The sequence below is a fragment of the Ictidomys tridecemlineatus genome, chromosome 8 (assembly GCF_052094955.1).
Source record: "Ictidomys tridecemlineatus isolate mIctTri1 chromosome 8, mIctTri1.hap1, whole genome shotgun sequence".
Classification (NCBI taxonomy): domain Eukaryota; kingdom Metazoa; phylum Chordata; class Mammalia; order Rodentia; family Sciuridae; genus Ictidomys; species Ictidomys tridecemlineatus.
Genome location: NC_135484.1, coordinates 50,544,006 through 50,565,037, shown reverse-complemented (window position 1 = coordinate 50,565,037; position 21,032 = coordinate 50,544,006). Strand labels below are relative to the sequence as shown.

General features: G+C 41.6%; 1 protein-coding gene across 3 annotated transcripts in view; it reads right to left on the bottom strand.

Annotated features, from left to right (window-relative positions):
- Fyn (FYN proto-oncogene, Src family tyrosine kinase) overlaps positions 1-21,032 on the bottom strand; it is a 200,268-nt gene that overhangs the window by 28,112 nt on the left and 151,124 nt on the right. For 2 of the 3 annotated variants that reach the window (XM_005337419.4, XM_040283225.2), the window contains 7 exons: positions 16,109-16,207; positions 13,311-13,414; positions 12,223-12,372; positions 9,565-9,729; positions 6,269-6,448; positions 4,569-4,645; positions 4,319-4,472 (listed from right to left, as the gene is read on the bottom strand). In XM_005337419.4, coding sequence (XP_005337476.1) covers positions 4,319-4,472; positions 4,569-4,645; positions 6,269-6,448; positions 9,565-9,729; positions 12,223-12,372; positions 13,311-13,414; positions 16,109-16,207 — 929 coding nt within the window. Of the gene's footprint in view, positions 1-4,318; positions 4,473-4,568; positions 4,646-6,268; positions 6,449-8,997; positions 9,154-9,564; positions 9,730-12,222; positions 12,373-13,310; positions 13,415-16,108; positions 16,208-21,032 lie in introns of all 3 variants that reach the window. The other variant, XM_040283226.2, reaches the window with a different exon arrangement.

Here is a 21,032-nt window from a genome sequence, read left to right as displayed (position 1 = left end):
AGGAGGAAAGAGCAATTCTGTGCAGGGCTTGCCACTGCTTCTCAGCTGCCATGGGAAGGAACTGATGGTGGCCTGAAGTCCTGGGGAGAAGCTTGCTGGTGACCCCAGGGAATGGGCGGAGAGTGAGGGCCACAGCAGGCTCCCCTGTGCCCATGGCCCAGTTGGGGGCTTTGGTTAGCTCTGCAAGGGTTCTGGGAGCTGTGGCAGGGAGGAGGCTGTGAGGACACCCTGCTGACCTCTCTGGGCTTGTATGTGCCACCACAGTCACCTCAAACTCAACACACCCCAAACCAAACTCATCCTCTTTCTCTGAAAGTAAGATCTTCTTCCAACTTGCTCATTTCTGTTGTTGGTCATTACCTTCATTTGACTCCCTGGGAATTATCTGGCTCCTTTTTTCTTTTCTAAATAGTGTTTGAGCCTTTCCAATGTATCTACAGTCCATTTGTTTATTTATTCTGCAGTAATCTAGCCTTGTGTAAAACAAAACAGCATAGTAACAAGTAACATTATTTAGCTCTGTCTTTGTGCTGGGCACTGGGTGAAACACTGTGCATGCATTATTTCATTTAATCTTTGCAAAAATCCATAAAGCAGGTAAGATATATTTCCATTTTACACATAAGCAAATGCACTGTGGGAAAGTTAAACCTGTTCTGTCTGACTTTAAGGCTTTGATGAGTTCCTCTACACATTGGCTAGCTTGACCCTGGGTGGTCTTAGGCATCTTTATTTTATTTTTTTGAGATAGGGTCTTGCTCTCTTTGCTCAAGTGATCCTCTTGCATCAGCCTCCCTAGTAGCTGGAACTATAGGTCTATATAAACCGTGCCTGGCTTCAGCTTCTTTATATCAGCAGCTACTAGCACATTCTTTTTATAGACAGCACCCAATAACAAGACTCCAAATGGACAGAATTTAGCAGAGTTTATGGCTAAAGAAGAACTATCTGCTCCAACTGGGTGAGACATCCAGGTAACTGAGAATATATTTCGTGTTGTTTCTACAATGCTGTCAGTGAAGGACCACCCTCACAGGATAGGCCTGGCCTTGACCTCCTCTCTGACATGGGGCTTCTGCTCACAGTCAGGGGCAGGAAGGGGTGACAGGAGGTAAGGAGCACATGAAAGACTGCATAACAGCTTCAAATTCTAACCACAACATACACTGTGCTGTCATACCTTCGCCTGGGGGTGGGGGTGGGGGTGACAGACATTTCAGTGCACCCTGAGATGGAAAACTCACAACTGTTTTGCAAACAATTGTCATTCGTGGTCTTAAAATATCTGAGTTTGGCACATGTTTCTGAACACTGCCTGCACTCCCATAATCAAGATGTGGCGGGGCTGTGGCCTGCGGGTAACATAAAACCCGACTTGCAAATATTATTAGGCACATGGACCAGCTGTCTGGAGAAGCTGATTAATCCCTGGTAAAAGCTTCAGCATGCAGCACACATGCCATCTGCAGAGCACACCAGCAGATACACACAGGCCCTTTCTGCCTCCTGAAGAGGCCGGGGTAGAGCAGACCGTCAGGAGGAAATTGATAAATAACTGGGTTGTCCCAGTACTGAAAAAAGAAAGTCTCTCCAATCCCCACACACACGCACATTAGAAGGAGCCCCTTAAAAACTTTGCCATAAAATAAAGGGGGGAAGGGACTTACGACTAATCCTTTCCATTTCTACTTTCTATTCTTTTAATCACTGTCTTACGCATAGCTTAAGAGGATGAATGCAGTAAGTCGAGCCCTACTGGCTCTGCCATTTTAATTGCTGTGTGACTTTGCACAAAGGACTTAACCCCTCTGAATCTATTTCTGTTGCTCTGCTCCAGGTTCCTCAGCCTTTCCCTTGCAGTCTGGGCATGGAGGTATTCCCTACATGCCCCTGTTCTTCCTTTCCCTCAGCTGCAGGAGAGCATTTCTTTTGTTCTCTGGAAATCCTGGAGCTTCTCTGGCTTTACTTTTGGCCCCCAGTTCAGTTCTCCAGTTCTTTTGGATTCTTTTTACTTATCTCCTTCTAGAATTTGAAGTTGTTTAGGACAGGAATGAAAGAAGGAAAAAAGTGTTCTAAGTGTTCAGGGAAGGATGGAACCTTCCATTTGGAGATTATGTTAAGGGAATGTGGAACAAAGGGGTTGAGGCTGGGCTTTGTGAAGGACTTCAGAGGGCTGTGAGACAGTGGGGCTGAGGAAGGGCGGGAAGGCATGGGGCAGAGACACGGGAGGAAGGCTGTGGAGTCAAGGCTGAGCGCAGGAGCTCTGGGCCCCCTCCAGAGCAGAGCAGCCTGATGGAAAGGAAGTGGTGAGGGGCGCCAATCACCCAGGGCCACATCCTGAGGAACTTCACCTGGTGGAACGACTCTTGAACTAACTACTCAGGCCCTATCCACAGCACTCTGCCAGCATATATGCTTTCCTGGTCCTGAACCTTCTCATTTTTTGATGGTTTGAAAGTGTTAAACACAAACTGTGGAGTCTAAAGTCTGGTTAAAGGGAAGAAACAGCTCTGGCCTTGGGACTCCATTCAGTCCCAGGAGCCTACCCTTTACTAAACCACGTATCCAGGTCCCCCCGTCCTTCCAGCTGAGGGGCTCACTCAGGACCAGCTCTCAGATGATGGTCGCTCCGAGCATCCCTCAGCTCACCTTACCTAAAAAACATGCCCACATTCCTCTCTGCCCTGCCAGTGCCAATCAAGGCTACGGGTGTCTTTGATGAGAGATACGGCGCACCATCTCTGTGACGCTCACTGTGCGGGCATTTGGCTCCAGGACAAGACCTGCTGCGTGCTGGGGAAATTCAAATAGCTGAGCTATCTGACTCACATGTAACTTAGCATTTGGACAGTCTCTGTACCAGCCAGGGTCTTAGTTTAACATTTTCCCTTATCACTTGAGACTGCTGAAAATTTCCATCCTCAGAGTCAAATAAAGAGAGGAGGAAATTGGCATGAAGAATCAAAAGGAAGCAGGGTGCGGTGGTGCACACCTGTAATCCCAACAGCTCATGAGACTGAGGCAGGAGGATTGTGAATTTGAAGCCAGTTTCAGCAATGTAGCAAGGCTCAGTGAGATCTTGTCTCTAAATAACAATAATAATAATAAAAAAATTGCTGGGGATGTGGCTCAGTGGCTAAGTGCCCCTGAGTTCAATCCCCAGGACCAAAAAAAAAAAAAAAAACAGAAGGAGAAGAAGGAAAGGAAGAACTATGAAATTCAGCAGAAAGCATCACCTTAGTATAACATATTCCAGGCATTGCCCAGCCTTGCACAGAATGACCAGGCTTTGGCTAACGATGGCAATGCAAGCTGCCCCTTCCCCAGTTACAAGCATGATCATCTACACAGGAGCCTTCATCTGATTGCAAATTGTCCACTTAATTCCACACATTTTCCTGGTGTGTGCTTAGGTGAAAATTGGGACAACAGAAAATATCCCTGGGATCTCCTTCCTGGCATCTGGTGCTCTAATAGCACCTGAAATGCTGTCCCACTGATGTGGCTGCTGGTTTGGGATGTATTTTGCTTAAAGGTTGATTTCCATGAATTTTTGCAGGGGGCAGGGGAGGCAAATGATGAAAGAAGATGGGGCTTTTTGAGGGACTATGATGTTACCTTCCATAGTCCCTCCAGCCCTCCTTTCTACCCTTGCTCCATAAGGATTCAGGACTAAGCTCCTTTGACCTCTGGCTTCTGCCTGGGCCTGCAGGGGACCTGAAGCTGGTATTAATGCCCTAGTATCCCTGCTACCTCTCTACCAGGAGGCTCTCTCTCTCTGACCTCTGCTGCCACTTCCTGCCTCTTGCCTCTCAGGCCCTGGCTCTGCTGCTGTTACTAGCTCCAAGGCACCTCACCAGACCTTGTTGGTTTTCCTAAATCCTTCCTTTTCCTTTTTAAAAGACACAATTTTATTAAGTTCTCCACTTTGAGTATGCTTCCTGTTTTCTGCTCAGATTTAGATCGGTTGAGGAATGAGCTATAACTTGACTGACCCCTTGGCTTCCCATAGCCCTCTTTCTCAGAAAGCACAGTCTCCTGGGCTTGGATGCTGTGAGGATGGTGGCATGAACCAGGAAGACCAAAGGAGTGGACATCTACTGACTGAAAAGCAATATCTCCTCCATCTACTGATCCCACTGCAATCTCCCACCAGCAGAGCTATCAAATTCCTGCCAGATCAAAGAGAAAAATAATCCAGTTTGAGGATGACCTTTCAAATATGTTCTGCAGGAAAGGATGGTAAAAAGGAAGGGTTGTGCAGGAAGTGAGTGTTTGTAAAGTTGCAATCAGGAGCCACTGTCATCTGAATGCCCACCTTGTCTCGCTGTGTACTCGTTGTCTTCAATCAACCGGGCCAATCCAAAGTCAGCAATCTTGCAAATTAATCCATTCCCTACTAGAATGTTTGCTGACCGCAGATCTCTGTGGATATAATTCATGCGCTCAATGTAAGCCATTCCTGCAGCAACCTGTGGAACCCAGGAGGAGGCACGTGAGTTACACCACAATGCAATGTACTTACACGTCGCTACATCCACCACAAGAACCAAGTCCCCTGGGCCTACCTGTGCTGCCATGTCCACAAGATTTGGTAATTTCAGAGCTCTTCCTTCACCATCTTTTAAGAAATCAAGTAAACTTCCTATGAACAAAACATAAAACCATTTCAGTTTACACTGAAAGACAGAGTTCTTGATGGAGGGCTGTATTTGGTTTTACTGTAAGTAAATGGCAGTTGATTAGAATGATGCCCTCAAGGGAAAAAAAGTTTATATATATAAACTAGGGTGGAAAAAATTCTATGCATTGAGAAGCAGGTTTTACCTTTTAAAAACAAACAGCAATGATTTGATTTCTAAGGCAACAAAAATGTGATAAAGAAGAAAGGGAACTCAATCTCCCTTAATGTCACAAAGAGGGATACATGAGGAACTGTACCCCTGCATGCTTATACTCCAATCAGCTCTGCACAAAAGAGTGATGTGGGGGAAATGCAGTCCAGCTGAGAAGTCTAAAACCATGGTCCTGGGATCAGCAGCAATGGTATCACCAGGAAAACTTGCTAGAAATGCAAATTCTCAGGACCTGTCCCAGATGTAGCAAATCAGAAATTCTGAACTCTGGGCCTAAAAACCTATGCTGAGATTCACTGGCCTATCTTATGTATAGATTTTAAATCCGGAAAAGAATATATGAGGAACATGGGTGGATCAGGTAGCTCCGCCTAGTGAGATCACAGCTGGCCAAGCCTTAAAGCAGACATCTGAAACAAAATAGCTGGCGCTTCAGAGCTGCTATTGTAACCCAGCCTGGGGAAGCCCAGAATTAACACTAAGGAAGAAATAATCATTTGCAGAAGCTAGAACTCATGATGGCCATCAGTGATTTTTTTTAATGCTTTAATCACAAAGTTATTTACAAAATAACCCTGGATACAAAGGACAAACAATCTGCCAGGAAAAAATTCCAATTGTATTTTAAAAGAAACTACGTGGAAGAGAAAAATTACACTGGTGTCCTCTGTTGTACAATGCATAGCCTTTTATGGCTGTTTCTTGTTTGATTCATCTGTTTTTCCAAAACAAAGTGATCTCTGGCCTTATCCCTAGCAATGCTGGTTTGATTATAAAGACACACACACACACACACACACACACACACACACACACACACACAAAATGGGGGGGTTATGGAGAAAGAGGGGGAATAAAATACATGCCATTTCTTCATCTGTTATTTAAGTGGAGAACTGGGGGAAAAAAATATGTTGAAATGGTGGAAATTAAACTTAGCCCAGATAAGATTTCTAGTTTTTGGGGGTGTGTATGATGCTGGGGATCAAATCCAGATCCTTATGCTTGTGAGGCAAGCACTCTACCAATTGAGCTATATCCTCATCCCCAGATAAGATATTTATCGTTTAGACCTACAAAAAGGAAATTTAACAGAAGCTGCTGCATGCAAAATCACTGTAAATTATCATAGTCTCTACATCACTCCTGATATTAAAGTGAATGCTTTAATTATGGAGAAGAACTTCAATTACTGACATGTGCAACACACAAAAGGCACTGCATTTCACAAAGATTTGGGGGCAAACTTAAGGTTAGTCGGTTTTAAAAATATTTTAAGCACACAACTCGTGTTTCCTGGCCAGAATACTAGATCATGCAAAAATCAGGGAAAAAAACAAAAAAAGGCAGATCCATTTTCCTCTCTAAGACAGCCCCTGGAAGTAACTGGGAGCTGGAGAAGTGTTGCCGACCTTTATTCATATACTCGGTGACGATGTAGATGGGTTCTTCAGACACCACGGCGTACAGCTGGACCAACTTGTCATGCTTCAACTTCTTCATGATCTGCGCTTCCTCAAGGAATGATTCGGGGGACATTGTGCCTGGTTTAAGAGTCTTTATGGCTACTTTTGTGTTTCCATTCCAGGTACCTACAAACATCCCACAATATTAAGTCAAATTCAAAATCCTCTTCTGATGGCAAAAAAAAAAAAAACACCAAAAACAGAGTTTTTGACTAATAGCTACATGCATAAAGTTAGATTTTAAGTTTTTAAAAAAACCTCATTGTTTTTGTGATAAAGTCAATTGCAAGGATTCAGTCAAGTATTTTAACAAAGAAATGAGTTTTTTTTTTTTTTTTTTTTTTTAGTGGCGATGGATATATTAAATTATTTATTTATTTATTTTTATTTTGTTGCATAGTATTTACTTTTTTTTTTCACTTGGGCATATGATTACAAATATATACCAAAGCTCTGGACTCTTGTTTACAGTAATAAAAGTCCAGGGTTTAAAACAGTCTAAGCCATCCAATAGCCATCCTTGAGTTCATAGAGAAACATGGAAAAAAATCTGGTTAAGTTCCATTTTATGGGTGCGCCATTAAAAAAATGTGGTAATACACTGAGGGTGCTTGGAAACTGACTTGAGACAGACTTTTGACTGTCTGCAATAGATGAGCTACTTGACTGAGTCCTGGAACTACTGAGCCAAGCATGCACAAAAGCATTGGCAAGGAGCTGAAGTTCTCCTTGCCAATACTTTCTCAGGTAAGACAAATTCCTCAGGTATACTGATGGTCAGCCACAACAAGAGTGATGGTTTCTATCCAGAATACTAGGGAACTTAAACAGCAGCTAACAAGGAACAGAAATACTTAAGCTTCCCATGTTAAAAACTAGCTGATCCAAGGCCTGGTTATGATTGAGATCCGTTACCTCATCTGTAAAACACAAGTATGGTACTGGATTATCTTTTGAGTGTCTTTCAGCTCCCAAATTAAAAAATAAAACAAAATGCTGGGTTTTATGTGTATTCCATTGTTAGTCCTAAGGCTTTGAAGGGTAATTTTATAAAGGGAAAAGAAAAATCTGCTATTTTAGATTGCTATTCTCTATTGGAAAGACAGGTTTATATTAAGATTTATTTTTGTATTTAATCTATGACTTTAGGATCTAAGAATTCTGTAAATTGGGACAATTCTCCTTATCCTGTTATAAACATGGTTCATATAATTATAACATGAGACTTAAAAAATCTCATAAAATATTTACCAGTAAGTATTAATGGAAAACTTGACAATTTGTAAGTGCTCTTTGAGATTTACATGCTAGCACCCCTAAATTTAAGTAAAGTGAGATCTTCCTCTCTAATAACACCTGGGAAACTACAGATGCATCCATTCCAATTATGATGACATGCTGTTTTATGTTTCATGGGCAAGAAAATCTTAGTGGTCTGAGTACTGACTTATTGTTGATAATTATAAAACTTAAAAATAAAATTTCTTATAGGATCCAATTAGGACCCATAACTCCAATTGTGAATTGGGTATATAAGGGAGAAGATCATATAAATTTGTCTTAGAATAGTTGAGATAGAGTCCAGAGAGAGATGGATACAATAATAAGGGTTCCCAGTGACTTGGAAGAGGGATATATGGATGGATAATAGAAACACACATCTGTTTATGTCCGAGCGTATTTCTACTATTCATCTGTCTATCCAAGTATGTATATCTGTATAGTACTTACTATTTGCCAAGTCTTGTTTTATCTACATTAACTTTTTTTTTTTGTTTTTTTTTTTGGCGAGGCGGTAGTCGGGATTGAAGCCAGGGGTGCTCAACTACGAAGCCACATCCTCAGCCCTTTTTTTATCTTCCTGTCTTAGCTTCCCAAGTCACTGGGATGACAGGTGTGTACCACCAAGCCTGGATGCATTGACTTTTAAAATGCAGATTAAAAAGACCTGAATTGCACATAGCCACAGGTATCTATTTATATCATTTTTAACAGATTCTAAGGAAGGAGGAAGAAGGATTCTCTAATCTTTAATCGTGTTTTACCTATAGTCATTTTTGGATGAGGTGTAAGTACATGGATAAGCAAAACTGCAACTGACCCAAAGGAATTATAAAAGCAATTTCTAGGGTCCAGTGCATTTGGCTTAATCAATGGCAACCAAACAGAAGTAGGCATGTCTACTGAACACATACTATCTGCAAGGGATTTTAAACATATTGCTCCAAGTAATACTCCCAACAATCATACACATGTAGTAGATATCACTCTGATTTTACAGATGAGAAAACTTAGGCTCAAAGATGTTAAATAAGCCCCTTGTTTGTTTTAGTCAGCTCGTCAGGAATCAAACTCAGGCCTTGTAAGTAAAAAAAAAAAAAAAAAAAAAAAATTCTTCCTTTATAGCCATATGTATAATCTTACCTTTCCATTTTTTTAGAAAACCACCACATTTACAGTGTGTTGGTTTCCTGTTCTGCAGGTGTTTAACCACAAGAAGTAGAACAGGTGAGAACTGCAAGGTATCATCATCATGTCCTGAAAATCAGGATGGCCTGTGTCCATCTAGTTATTCACGTTGTCACTGTCCCAGTGACTATATATACGTTTTTGTTCAACACTGTCTTTTCAATGGCTTGAGATACAGCCAAAACAAAATGCACCCTCTGCCTTACCAAGCCATACTTCTGCGAAACACCCCTGACCCAGCTTCGTATCCAGAAACAAGGTGTCACGTGCAACTTCCCAAGCATCTTTAGCCAATCCAGAAGTTTGTGGGGCACAACTCGATGAAATCACAGTTAAGTTAAAACACAAACCATCAGCTTTCTCTACAGGAAAGGGAATTAATAAAGAAAACACAGTCCTTATAATCCATAATCATGCATGCACTAGGAAAGATGGAAGGTGACTTGCCCTTTAGGGCGACATTCAACAAATATTTGCAGCTGGAAATGAAGGGCAAGATATTTTATGCAGGCTGGAACATTTCCTCTACTGTTTATTGGTTTATGAAATGAGGTTCATATAAGAGTACCAATTGAGCCATCTGTCAGCCTCGTCCATTTATTGTCTCTTTTCTAGAAATTCCAGAATCTTGAAGTTAAAATAAATAAAAAAAGGATTCCTTATGAAGAGTAATTCTTTCTTGTCATAAAGTCTTTATTCTCACCTTCCATCTTTGCGGTTTGGGATTTCCCAAACGAGGAAGCTAATAAGAGAGTAATTGAATCTCAGCATACCCATCCATACTTCCCCAAACTGCCCATTTCCCAGTCTCTTGATCAACTGCAGGGATTCTCGAGGGATTTCCCAGACATCTTTGGTTTTGACAGACAGATCAGTAAGCCTTGGCATCCCTTTGTGACAAGGAACTACTAGGCGGCAGCAGAGACCTGCGGCTCTCTCTGATGCAGGAGCAGGGGCAGCGGCAGAGTGGGAGAGAAGAGCAGAACACATGTAACAACAACACGCACAGATGCAAACCCACACTTGCTGTCGCCCAGGGGAGCTTGGACAGGGCTGCTCAGCACAGAACGGCACACACCTTGGAGGATCCAAAGCCACACCGTGAAACATTCTCATTGCAGATAGGACAGGGGACATACTAAATTTGAACTATTCCGTGCCCCCAGGTGTGATATAGTCTACATAGAGATAGAGACAAACTGTTTTGGTCTCTGTACTCACAAGTAAGAAAATCACTGTCAGCCTAAAGTGCTCATAACGTGTCTTCTGGGATCCTGAAAATCCTCTCCCTGATTTCAAAGAGGACATTTAGACTAACGAATGTTGGCATGACCATCTCTTTCCCTCACTAGTATCTAGATTACCTAGGGGACTGGAGGGCTCTCTGGTACGAGTACATTTAAAATCTTAACTTCAGTATGAGATCCTCCCATAGAGGATCTAGCAAGGCTGAAGGCTGCCCCTGGCAGAGGAAAGCATGCCACATGTCCAGAGATTTCAGACTCCATTCTACCAGTCAAATATACTTGCACTGCTTCTATGCTGTTGTTTATTTTTAAAAAACTTTTATAACAGTCTTTTCTGTATAAGTTAGGAGTATGGATTGAAAGGAGAAAGAATGGAAAAACTAACATTCACAGAAACTGAATGATGTGAAAGAGGAGGGAAACAGTAACTATATCACTCAGATGTTACTGGGAGCTCTTTCCTCCCTTCTTTCTTTTTAAAAAGGAAAAACCTTTTAGGATCTAGCAATGTTGAGGGGAAACTGACAAAACACCATGTTAAAAATCAGTCAGGTGAGACGAGGCAGCACAGAATAAGAACTTGGGGAAGGACAAGAACTGTACAGAGCCCCTCCCATCCCCCGGAAGCCTCTCAGATCCAGGAAAAGCAAACATGGTGTTGATTTTTCTCTGAAATCTAACTGTAACTTTCTACTCCTTTCTTTTTGATGGAATCAGGTTCTGAGATATTTAGGCAGGAAATTATTTATGTGTCAATATTTCGAAGGCATTTTATGTGTGAAGAGGAAGGAGAAGAAAAGCCAATATAAAAACAAATCTAACTTGAGATGGATTTTTTTTTCCCTGAGATTAAAAAATGTCTATTGTTCTTCATATCCCTTCTCTCCTTCCAGCTTTATGATGTTATTAAGGTGCCCTTTCCAATACAGTATTTTCAAATGATCCAAACCCTAGGGATCCTGCTGATGTTTCGCTGTAATGAAATATATTTCAGCATTTGAAATCCTTACAACATGCAGGCATTTTGAGTATATCACTTAAGCTCAGGGAGATATTCTGCTCCATTTCTCTCAAATATTTCATTAGAATCCACATAAACCAAGTTAGCCGAGGCCTGAATCAACTAGTACTCCAGGTGTTGTGAATTTTTTAAATTGCTCATTAGTGACCAGGATCAATATATAGATATTTCTTACAGTCATTTTCAAAAGATTGTTATTTCATGCTAAGAAATGTACTTTTCAATGAATGTGCATAGAGCAACAGCAGAGGTCAAATCATACTGTTCTGGAATCATGTCATTGTTGTGAAGAACGATACAAAATGCATACATGGGTCACATAAAAAACTCCAGGGCTCAATGAAATGTAGAGAAGTGCACATAGAGATGTGTAGATAGAGATCTGTACATGTATACCTATATCTATATCAGGTGAATGTACAAAATAGTGGGATCACTCACAAACCAAGGGAAGAAAGCATTTTAACAATTGCACATAAAAGCCACATTCTTGAATAAAATGCACAAGCTGCACACCTAAATACACCTAATAATTAAGAAAGAACAATAAATAAGGAAGAACAAAATAATGATGACACTTGGGTATTAGGACAGAGACTAATGTAATTTTGAAAAGTTCAGTGCAGTGGATGTAATAGGTCTAAGAACTGTGGGTCACGTAAGTACAAACCTAGTTACCCCATTAGGAGCACAGAATTTATGTGCAGGTGTCCCACAGCAGTTCTGAGTGTAAAATGACAGCAGGAACCCAATGCTCCCTGCTGTAGTTCCCATAAAAGTACCCTCCCAGCCACCACGCCCTCTTCTTTTCATAGTTCTAAGTTCCATAATAGAGGGAATGGGAAAAGGTAACTTGCAAGAATTTGAAAATGAAGTTGAACACACAGACAACTTTTAAGATTTAACCTACTACTTCTACTTGGGGAATTAGACTATTACAGAATCTACTGACAGGCATACGCAATCATAATAACAGCTCAAGGATGACAACCCCAGAGCCACTCAGAAACCCTCCTGTAAGGGGTTGGGGAGGAAAACTGGCTCTACCAGTGACTTTGTATACGGTTATCATTCCTTTCCCCTCTCCCACTCTCCCTTTGAGCTCTGCACCTCCCGCTCCCTTAGCTCCTGAATGGTTAGTAGGTAGTTAGAATCAAAGTTACCTGAGTAATGTTGTACAAGCTGCTGAAGTGTTTCAAACTGGGCCCGGGTGGTGATGTAATACCCGCCATTGTCAAGTTTGCGAATTTTATAATGTTTGACATGGTCTCCTTTCATATCATCCCAATCACGGATAGAAAGTGAATAGGCACCTGGCAAATGTGCAAAGAGCAGTGCCAATCATTTGTTTTTTACTTGACTATTGCAATTAATAGTTATTAAGGGAACATACACATATATCCATACACATGACATCTCCACTAAGTAACAGGAGAAAGACAACTTTTGGTGTCCTGCAAATGTCAAAAGATACTAACAAATAAAATGATTTTGCCCTGGAGCCTGGAAGCTTCCTGGATACTTTTCTAACATACTCAATTTGGTATGTAGTTTCATACCGAGCAGACCCCTTAGGCAAGATCAAGAGAAGAACAAGGACTCCCAGCCGAGCCTGCATCCCAGGGATCCTCTCCTATGAGGTATGGTAGAAGACAGGGAAAGTCTGCATAAAACAAACTGAAGGGCTATTTCTCTAGAAGTGAGCTTCAAAGTTCTGCTTCACAGCAGTTGACAGGAACAGATAAGCAGTATCCAAAAGACCAAACCTGAAGGCCACTACTTTTTTCCCCCTTGACCTATCTCCTCTTATGGGTTCTAATGAGTTGTTAAATAATAAAAAGGAAGAGAAGTCCTCAGTTATTAAAAAACAAAAACAAAAATAACAAAAATAAAAAGCAAAAAAAAAAAAACCACAAAGAGGTCAAAAACAACTTGTATGACTGGCACCTGAGGAAAAAAAAATCATAATTCTAAAAAACTTCTGAAACCCTGTGATCTGTGGGCCTGGAGCAAGAAAGCTGCCCAGTGCCTGCTTTCAGGAGGAAGTCTTGATTCTGATCCTCTGTAGTTCTTTTGGAGCGGTCTGCAGTTCTAGGGCCTAGAGGAAAAACTGAAAGCAGGACTCCATTCACAAGGCAGGGAGGATCTGTGCCATTTTAAAATCCTTGTACATTAGAGATAAGCCTTTCATCCCCTCTGACTAATCTGCAGATTTGAAGGACAAGCCAACTTCTTCAACTTGTTATCTTACCTTTGGTGGTTTCGCTCTCGCGGATAAGAAAGGTACCTCTTGGGTTTCCAAAGGACAAAAGCTGTCGCTCAGCATCTTTTCGGCCAAGTTTTCCAAAGTACCACCTTTAAGTGAAATCAAAGGAGAGAACATACTTAATGATGGTCATCTACAAGATGGACAGTGTGGTCTTTATTTCCCTATGAAGCCCCTCACCTGCAATTATACCCTTAGCCTTTCCCCATAATATATTTTTCTAGCTTTATGAAGTTCTCTTTTAATCTATTCCTGATTCTATCTCTACTCCATCTCTTTCACTCTCAAAAAGTCAGCTGTGAATTGTGACTTGTTTTCCTTCCTGCCAGGATGACAGGAACTGGCTTGTGTTAAAACTGCCACCTGCGTGCATGGAAAGAGAAATCTAAGACCTTGCTTTGAAATGGCAACTGCAGGAGATGCTTCCCACGCTCAGTTATGAGACCCTTGATTTTGGAGCATAATTACAACTCCTGGGAAATAACAAAACACAGACTTGGTGTATAGAAAGATTGTTAATCAAGCTTGATTTTATTTTATTTTTTAAAGAAAGTCACTTTGAAAGAATAAAGAATAAAAATGTATGATACTTCCAGTAACTTCCTACCTACAGGAACTCTGAAAAAAATTGTTAAGTCTGCCCCTGATTTAAGATGACTGCTGCCCTTGGACACTCATTTTGATTTTCTCTTCCTATAAAGCAGGTGTGAGGACTTGGATAAGTAGAAAGAAGGAGTCCACGGAACATCTGGTCTGTGATCTGCACAGGTCCCCTTTGGCACAGCTGCAGGGACAGTGACTGCACAGGGAGCATGTCCTTAAAGATGACTTGGTGACGTAGACATTTTAATACTCCCTGGGAACCAATTAATGACACTTCTGTGCCACTTTAGGAGGCACCACCTCAAGGCACGTCAGGACCTCAGTTTCTTGTCTTCTCTCTTCTCCCAGGACTCGCAAGCCCTCGAGCTGCCTGGCAATTAGTTCACATGTCAATGCTAGGTGCTGAAATAGCGGCGGGTGCTTCAAGAACCCAAGGGAGAATTCTGGAGCATTCCACGGGAATCCGTGCGTAGGAATAACTTTTCGAATATTTGACTGTGAAAGGACCCAGTTTTTAAAATGAAGTTTCAGCTCATTATACGTGAACACAGCTATTATGTATTCATTGTCAAATTCTTTTGTGAATGAGAGTGCTTCACTGAAGATAAGACACAGCACATGTGAGTTCCTCAGTGACTTCAGAGGTACCAAAGTGGGTGACAATCCTAGCACTAGTTGGTGTGAAGAATATCACACACCAATTATTTTTGAGAAATGTCTTTCTGAGTTTTTATCAATAACCCAATTAAAATGGTGTGTAAAACAGTGGTCAAAAGGGACTTGTTAGAACAATGGATTGCACCCGAACTGTAGTATTTTGAAATAATGCTAATTAATTGCACATGTAAAACCACAGTTTTTTTTGGTCTAAATTTGTTCTTTAAAAACAAAATGTTAAAAAACCTGACCATTAGAAATATACCTTAAATCTTTAGCCAGTAGGTTCCCAGTTAAATCAAAGTAACGCTACCTTTCAGTAGTCCTTTTTATTCTGAAAAAACACAAAGATGTTTGCAAATCTGCCCTAAAATCAAAATTCAATACAAATACCTTTGTTCACTGATGATGAAATACACTCATTAGAAGAAAAAAAAAAAAAAAAAACCAGCTCAGAACCACTGACTATTTGAGAGTGGAAAACAAAACAGATCTTCTTAGTAGAAGAGATACAAGGGAGTTAAAGCCAAGAGAACGATCCAATTGGGGATTTGGCTAGGGTATAGAATTTAATCCTCCTTGCAGTGCTTAAACAAATCCACGGCAAAATTAAATATCAGAGCCAAAGGTTGGGCTCAGTGACTGACTTTCCTCCACTCCCTTTCTGGTGAGGCAAGTCCCCAAGGTGTTGGGGAGGAGGCCGAGTTCCCTGTGTGAGCAATCATGGCCCCACCTCCCTTCCTTCAGATCAGAAGCTATGGTTGTCACACTGCCACTCTGGCAGGTCTCCCCTTCACAACTGCCTGTTCACCTCCACAGGTCAGGAAAGAACAGTAGTCATCCCTCCTTCCACTGACCTTCAGCCTACTGACCATCTTCCTAAACTGCTACCGTTGGACTATTTAAGCCAAAAATTGTCATCATTTACTATCAGTAACTGGTCATTACTATCAGTGAAAACAATTGAGATCCCAGTCAAAGGAAAGAAATATTTTAAATCCATCATCCTCCCAAGCTATGGGACATACTGTATGTGAGATGCATGGAAGGTATATCTTTTCAGCACTCTTTTAATAGTTCTGATTACATTGAGAAGAAAAAAAAAATCTTGGTTTAATCTTTAATAATTCCTTGTGTCTCCCTGTCCCAGGAAGCAGACTATAGGCCAACATATATTACTGGCAATAATATATGCTGTGGCTAGAATTTTGTCCTATTTTTATGGTTATTTAAAAATCTATGAGTTATAGTGGGTTTTCATTTAGGGGACAGACATAAGGTTTCCTTTCAAAATAGACGTAACCTAAAAAGTGGGCAGGCTTAAAGGAAAAAATTAAGTTAATAATAATACAAGTATTAGGTAGCTATGACAAAAACCAGGGCATAAAGTGTTACCATATTCTCTCAAGGCTTAATCCCTGTGGTGAAGTTCTTCTCCATTCTGCACAAAGTCAATGGCATTTTATTCTGGCAACTCTTTAAAGCAAGTAGTTAAGTGAAATAAAACAAAAACCAAAACATACTCTTCTGCCTGGATAGAGTCAACTGGAGCCACATAGTTGCTGGGAATGTACCCCGTCTCTCCAGTTGTCAAGGAACGGGCTTCCCACCAATCTCCTTCCCTGTGAAGAAAAAAGAGGGAAGTGAATATGTTGCCCATTTCAACATTTTGCAGGTAGACCTGATGATGTAAGAAGCCTATCACCTAGTCCTTGTGTCACCCGCTTTCTCCAGCCTCACTCCTTTTCTCTAAACTCCCACATAGCTCCTACCCTTGAAAGTGTGATAGTTTACCATCTCAATCACCTATAGGTGGAAACCTGTGTTCTCCTGCCTTATTTGTGAATTAAGAAAGCAGGGCTCAGGGGTAAGGGTGAAGCTCAGCTTGTCTAGAGTGCACAAGGCCCTAGGGTTAATCCCCAGCACACAGGCACACACACAAATAAATAAAATGAAAAATAAATATAATAAAAATGAATGTAGGATCTAGTCATGAGACGGCTCTTTTGTGTGTGTGTTGGGGGGCACATTTTGCCTGTGAAGAGACACAGCTGGAGAGAGGGAAGGGAACCCAGCCTCAGCCCACTCTAGAAAAGCATTTCAGCTGCGGATGGTCTGGGGAGGGAAGACTATGAGGAGGTCTCGTCTCTGCTCCATGCGTGCTCTGGATACCTGTCTTGCCCACCCTCTAGGAAATGAGGAGATGCATCTTTCTACACGTAGAATGATCAAGACTGCAATAGAACAGGTCTTCCCCAGGCATTTTCAGTTTTAGGTTATTCCATCAAATATTCACGGTCCTGGGTGGGTGAGGGCTGCTGGACGCAGCCGTGGGCACATGCAGGCAAAGTGCAATACTTCTAGGGAGTGAGATTTTTAGTCATATCAGTTTGTTTCTCACCGTTGCGGGGAACAAACTGATATTCTAGGAGCTCTCAGAGGACATTACTATTAGCTTAGAGTCACCGAGTAAATGAAGCAGTTTAAGTTCATATGCTTAAATTCACACAGGTTTACAGGAGACTAAGAACAGGGATGGAGTGTGTGCCTCTTCCCATCAACAGTAGGTGAGCTGGGTGTGGCCACGCCTGTAATCGCAGTAGCTCAGGAGGCTGAGGTAGGACGATCCCAGGTTCGAGGTCAGCCTGGGTGTCTTAGTGATACCCTGTCTCAAAATAAAAAGTAAAAAGGGATGGGCATGTAGCCCAGTGGTAGAGTGGCCCTGGATTCAATCCCTAGTACTGCAAAATGAATAAACAATGCATGGGTGACAGGCCATGTGTGTGGGCTGCATCTCGGACTGGAAGAGTGTCCCCCCACTAGCCTGCAGTCAAGCAGGTGAGGGTAGAAGGGGGACATGACTGCCTGTGAGTACATCAGACCTCTCAGACTGACCATCAGAGGTCCAGCACCTTCTCTTCATCTTTTTTTGATCCTTGAAGACAGCAAGAGAAACCGTAGGTCTTTTTTTTTTTTTTTTTTTAACTTTTGGCTGGGCTTTGTGTCAAAGCTCTCTTAGGAAAGAACGTGTTTTGGCTTTGAGCTGGGGTAAAGATCTTCCCCAGACTGACTTAGGTAGAAACTAACCAGCCTCCATATTAGACCCGAGTCTTCCTTCAGTGTTCTCTAAAGATGAACCCCTAAGCACAAGCCAAGCCAGGTACAGATGTGGGAAAGTGTTTGCATAAATTATAGAACAGCTCGTGGAAAACCAGGGTGCTGCCAAGGATTTCGAAAACGAATCTTTTAATTAGTTTCTCAATCTCTCTTTTTAAACCCTGTTAAACACATAGATGAATCAAAAGAGGGAGATTGTGGTTCTCACATCCAGAAACTCCTTTAAAGTTATAACCAGCTCATGTCCAGATTTTTATTATGAAATTTTTATACATATCAAAGAATATGTGAACTCACTGCCCAACTGAAGAACTGGAGATTATTACCAAGTGTGTGGACTCTACACCACGCAACTTCTCTGTGTGATGTATCCCTGTCTTTGAATGTATACAGTTATAAGCCTATCACCTAAGAACATATGCAGAAATTTGTTTTCTTCTTTCAATATCGGATGGATAAAGAAATGGCTTCTGGAGATAGTCTTCCTTCTAATATAGTGACAACGTATACTGCTCTGAAATTCCACTAGATGGAGACATTTCATCACAAAAAACAAACAACACCCATCATCCCCGCCCCTGCCACCCCCCCCCCCATTCTTCAACCTGGGAAATGCTCCAAAATGGCGAGGAAAAAATTAAGTGCTTGTAGCACAGGCTTATTTTTCAATACACCACAACTTTCATCAGGTTAGTTCTAATAGTATTAAATTAAGGGGGGAAAAAAGCTAGCATCAATATCAGGGTTATGTGGGAATGTCAATGGGTGCAGGAAGCTAATATATTTCACTGCAAATTGGGAGAAGCCCAGTCTTATTCAGGTGATTTGGCAATAATGAAGTAATTTCCAATTCAGATTCAGCATTAACTATCTCATTTTGGTCTAGGCACCTAAATAGTTTAGAATAGATTAGAATCCAACTATTGGCTCATTTGAAAGCCATATATGAAGAGTTTATGACTTCCTTATGTGACCCCATTAATCTCACAAGGGCTTTCAGTTACTCAGAAGAAAGATACCATCTTTGATTTCTCTGTTTCTAGACCATTAGGGTCACTTTCACCACCATGAGGTGACAAGACTCAATGTATGTGAAACGAGCCTCACATTTTTTATTACGTTTGCTTCATGATTATTCACATTGGGCCCAAAGGGTCTGGTACAGATTCAGTAACGTCTATCAGGAGTTATGTGAATAAATACAATTCACCTACAAATAAATAATATACTCCACAAGTTGCATTTGATTTAGGAGAACAGGATCTCTCACACAGTATTTTTATTTCTTTAATTGGGTTATTTTGGGCAACTGGCATTATTAAAGCTGCATTTCTTTAAACTATTTTTACAGTTCAGTTTTTTTTTTCCAATTTATTCACACTTGGTGAGCTATTCTTTAATGGTTATATTGTTTTGATTCAAATGTATTACTTAAACCTGGTGCTGGCTTCTAACTTTTTATAACAACCCACCAGTTCCTCTGGTTTAAGGATTTATTTAAAAAGTCTATTCCCCAATCCCCAAAGATGCTAACAGGACTTGTCCTAGGATCTGGGAGCCCAGGTACCTTGGAGCCCTGATGGAGTCAGGAATCGGTATTTGCCAACACCAGTCAGTGGGATCTGCCCAGCCATTGAGTATTTTTATTACAAATGCTGGATTCTTTCTAAATTTGGTCATTCCCCATCTTGCTTCCAGAGGACATAATAATTTTATCAAATGTTTGGGCGGGGTGGCTCTAAACCAGGATTTCTTCTGATCACTACATAAAACACTGGCAAAGGGGCCCTAGGCAATGACCACTACTTTACTCTGTGTAAAATATTATACATATTTTAAAGAGTCATTGTTTTGAGATATCGCTGGGCATATCACTGGTCATGAAATGTGAAAAAAGGGAATAAAATGGATGCACTTAAGTATTTTGCTAAATAGGTTCAAGTTCAATAATGTCCCGACACACCACACGGAGCTTTAACAACAGGTCAGTAAAGTGCCCCTGCCCATGGTGGGCAGCAGTGCCTCTGCTTCTGGGCACATCTGCACACACCCATCCTATGGTGTCAAACAAACCTGGGCTGGGAGTGTGGCTCAGTGGTAGAACACCTGCCTAGAGTGAGTGAGACCCTGGGTTCGACCCCCAGTATTGCAGAATCCCTAAATGAAAAAACAAAAACAACATTCCAAACTGTGTGGCCTCCAGTCTCTGCCTCTTGACAGGGCTAGGGAGTGGGAGGTATGGCAGCTGTCCAGGGAGCCTCCCGTCCCTCTTCTGTAAGGGAGGGGCCAGAGGCAGGAGGCCTGCAGGGGAGGAGTGCTCTGGCTGCCTCAGTCAGGGCTTTGTTTTTCCTTCTTGATTTTCTCTTCCCTGTTATTACCCTTGACTCAAACCTTATTTTTCTTTTCCATAACCTTGCAAAAGGGCATTTAAATGGCATGTAGGATGAGGAGTTTCACTAGTAAAAGGGAAAAACATTAAGGGGAGAAAAACCTTTGTAATGGTTTCTTCTAGGAGAACAGGGTCACAGACCAATAGGCCTCTGTAAACATCAAAGGCCATGCATGAAAATCACAAAATACAGACTGGACTCCCCCCCACCCCTTAAATGTTTCTCCAAAATTCAGTTTGATGATACAGTAGATCCTTTCTGGATTAACAAAAGAAGAAGTCGTGGGCTGGGGCTGGGGCTCAGTGGTAGAGTATTTGCCTAGCATGCGTGAGGCACTGGGTTCAATCCCCAGCACCACATAAATATAAACAAATAAAATAAAGGTATTTTAAAAAATTTTAACAAAGAAGAAGTCATGAATTTGACTTTGATAGGGACTGACTTTGCAAGTGCCCTTGTAACTTGATGCAGACCCATGAGCACTGTGGAGAACCCCTGGCCAGCAGAGCTGGGTGTAACTTGGTGCTTCCTGCTACTCCTAGTTCTTACCTTTTAAATTTACAAATAGTTTTAAATTTGTAATCAGTCTTGCCATTTAGGGAATATTGTATAAACTGGGGAGGGGAAGTGGTGCATATTTCAGAATTTAAAGTTAATAGATTTTGACAAGAAGCATTCATCTGAGAATCAAACTAACAATAAAAAATCAGAAACCAGAAGAAATTAAGTCCAAATTCCCTCCTCTTCACCTCTCAGCCAACTTTCTAAACCTTCATGAAACTTGGGTGGTTGAGTTGCCTTTGGTGGGGGTATCTGGGTCCTTCCAGGGTCACACCTGACCTTGTACTCAGGATGTGGCCTCCACCTCCCTCCCAGCCTGGGCTTTGCCACCTAGCAGCTTTCTGCATTTGGGCAGTTCCCTAACCTGGGCCTCCTACTC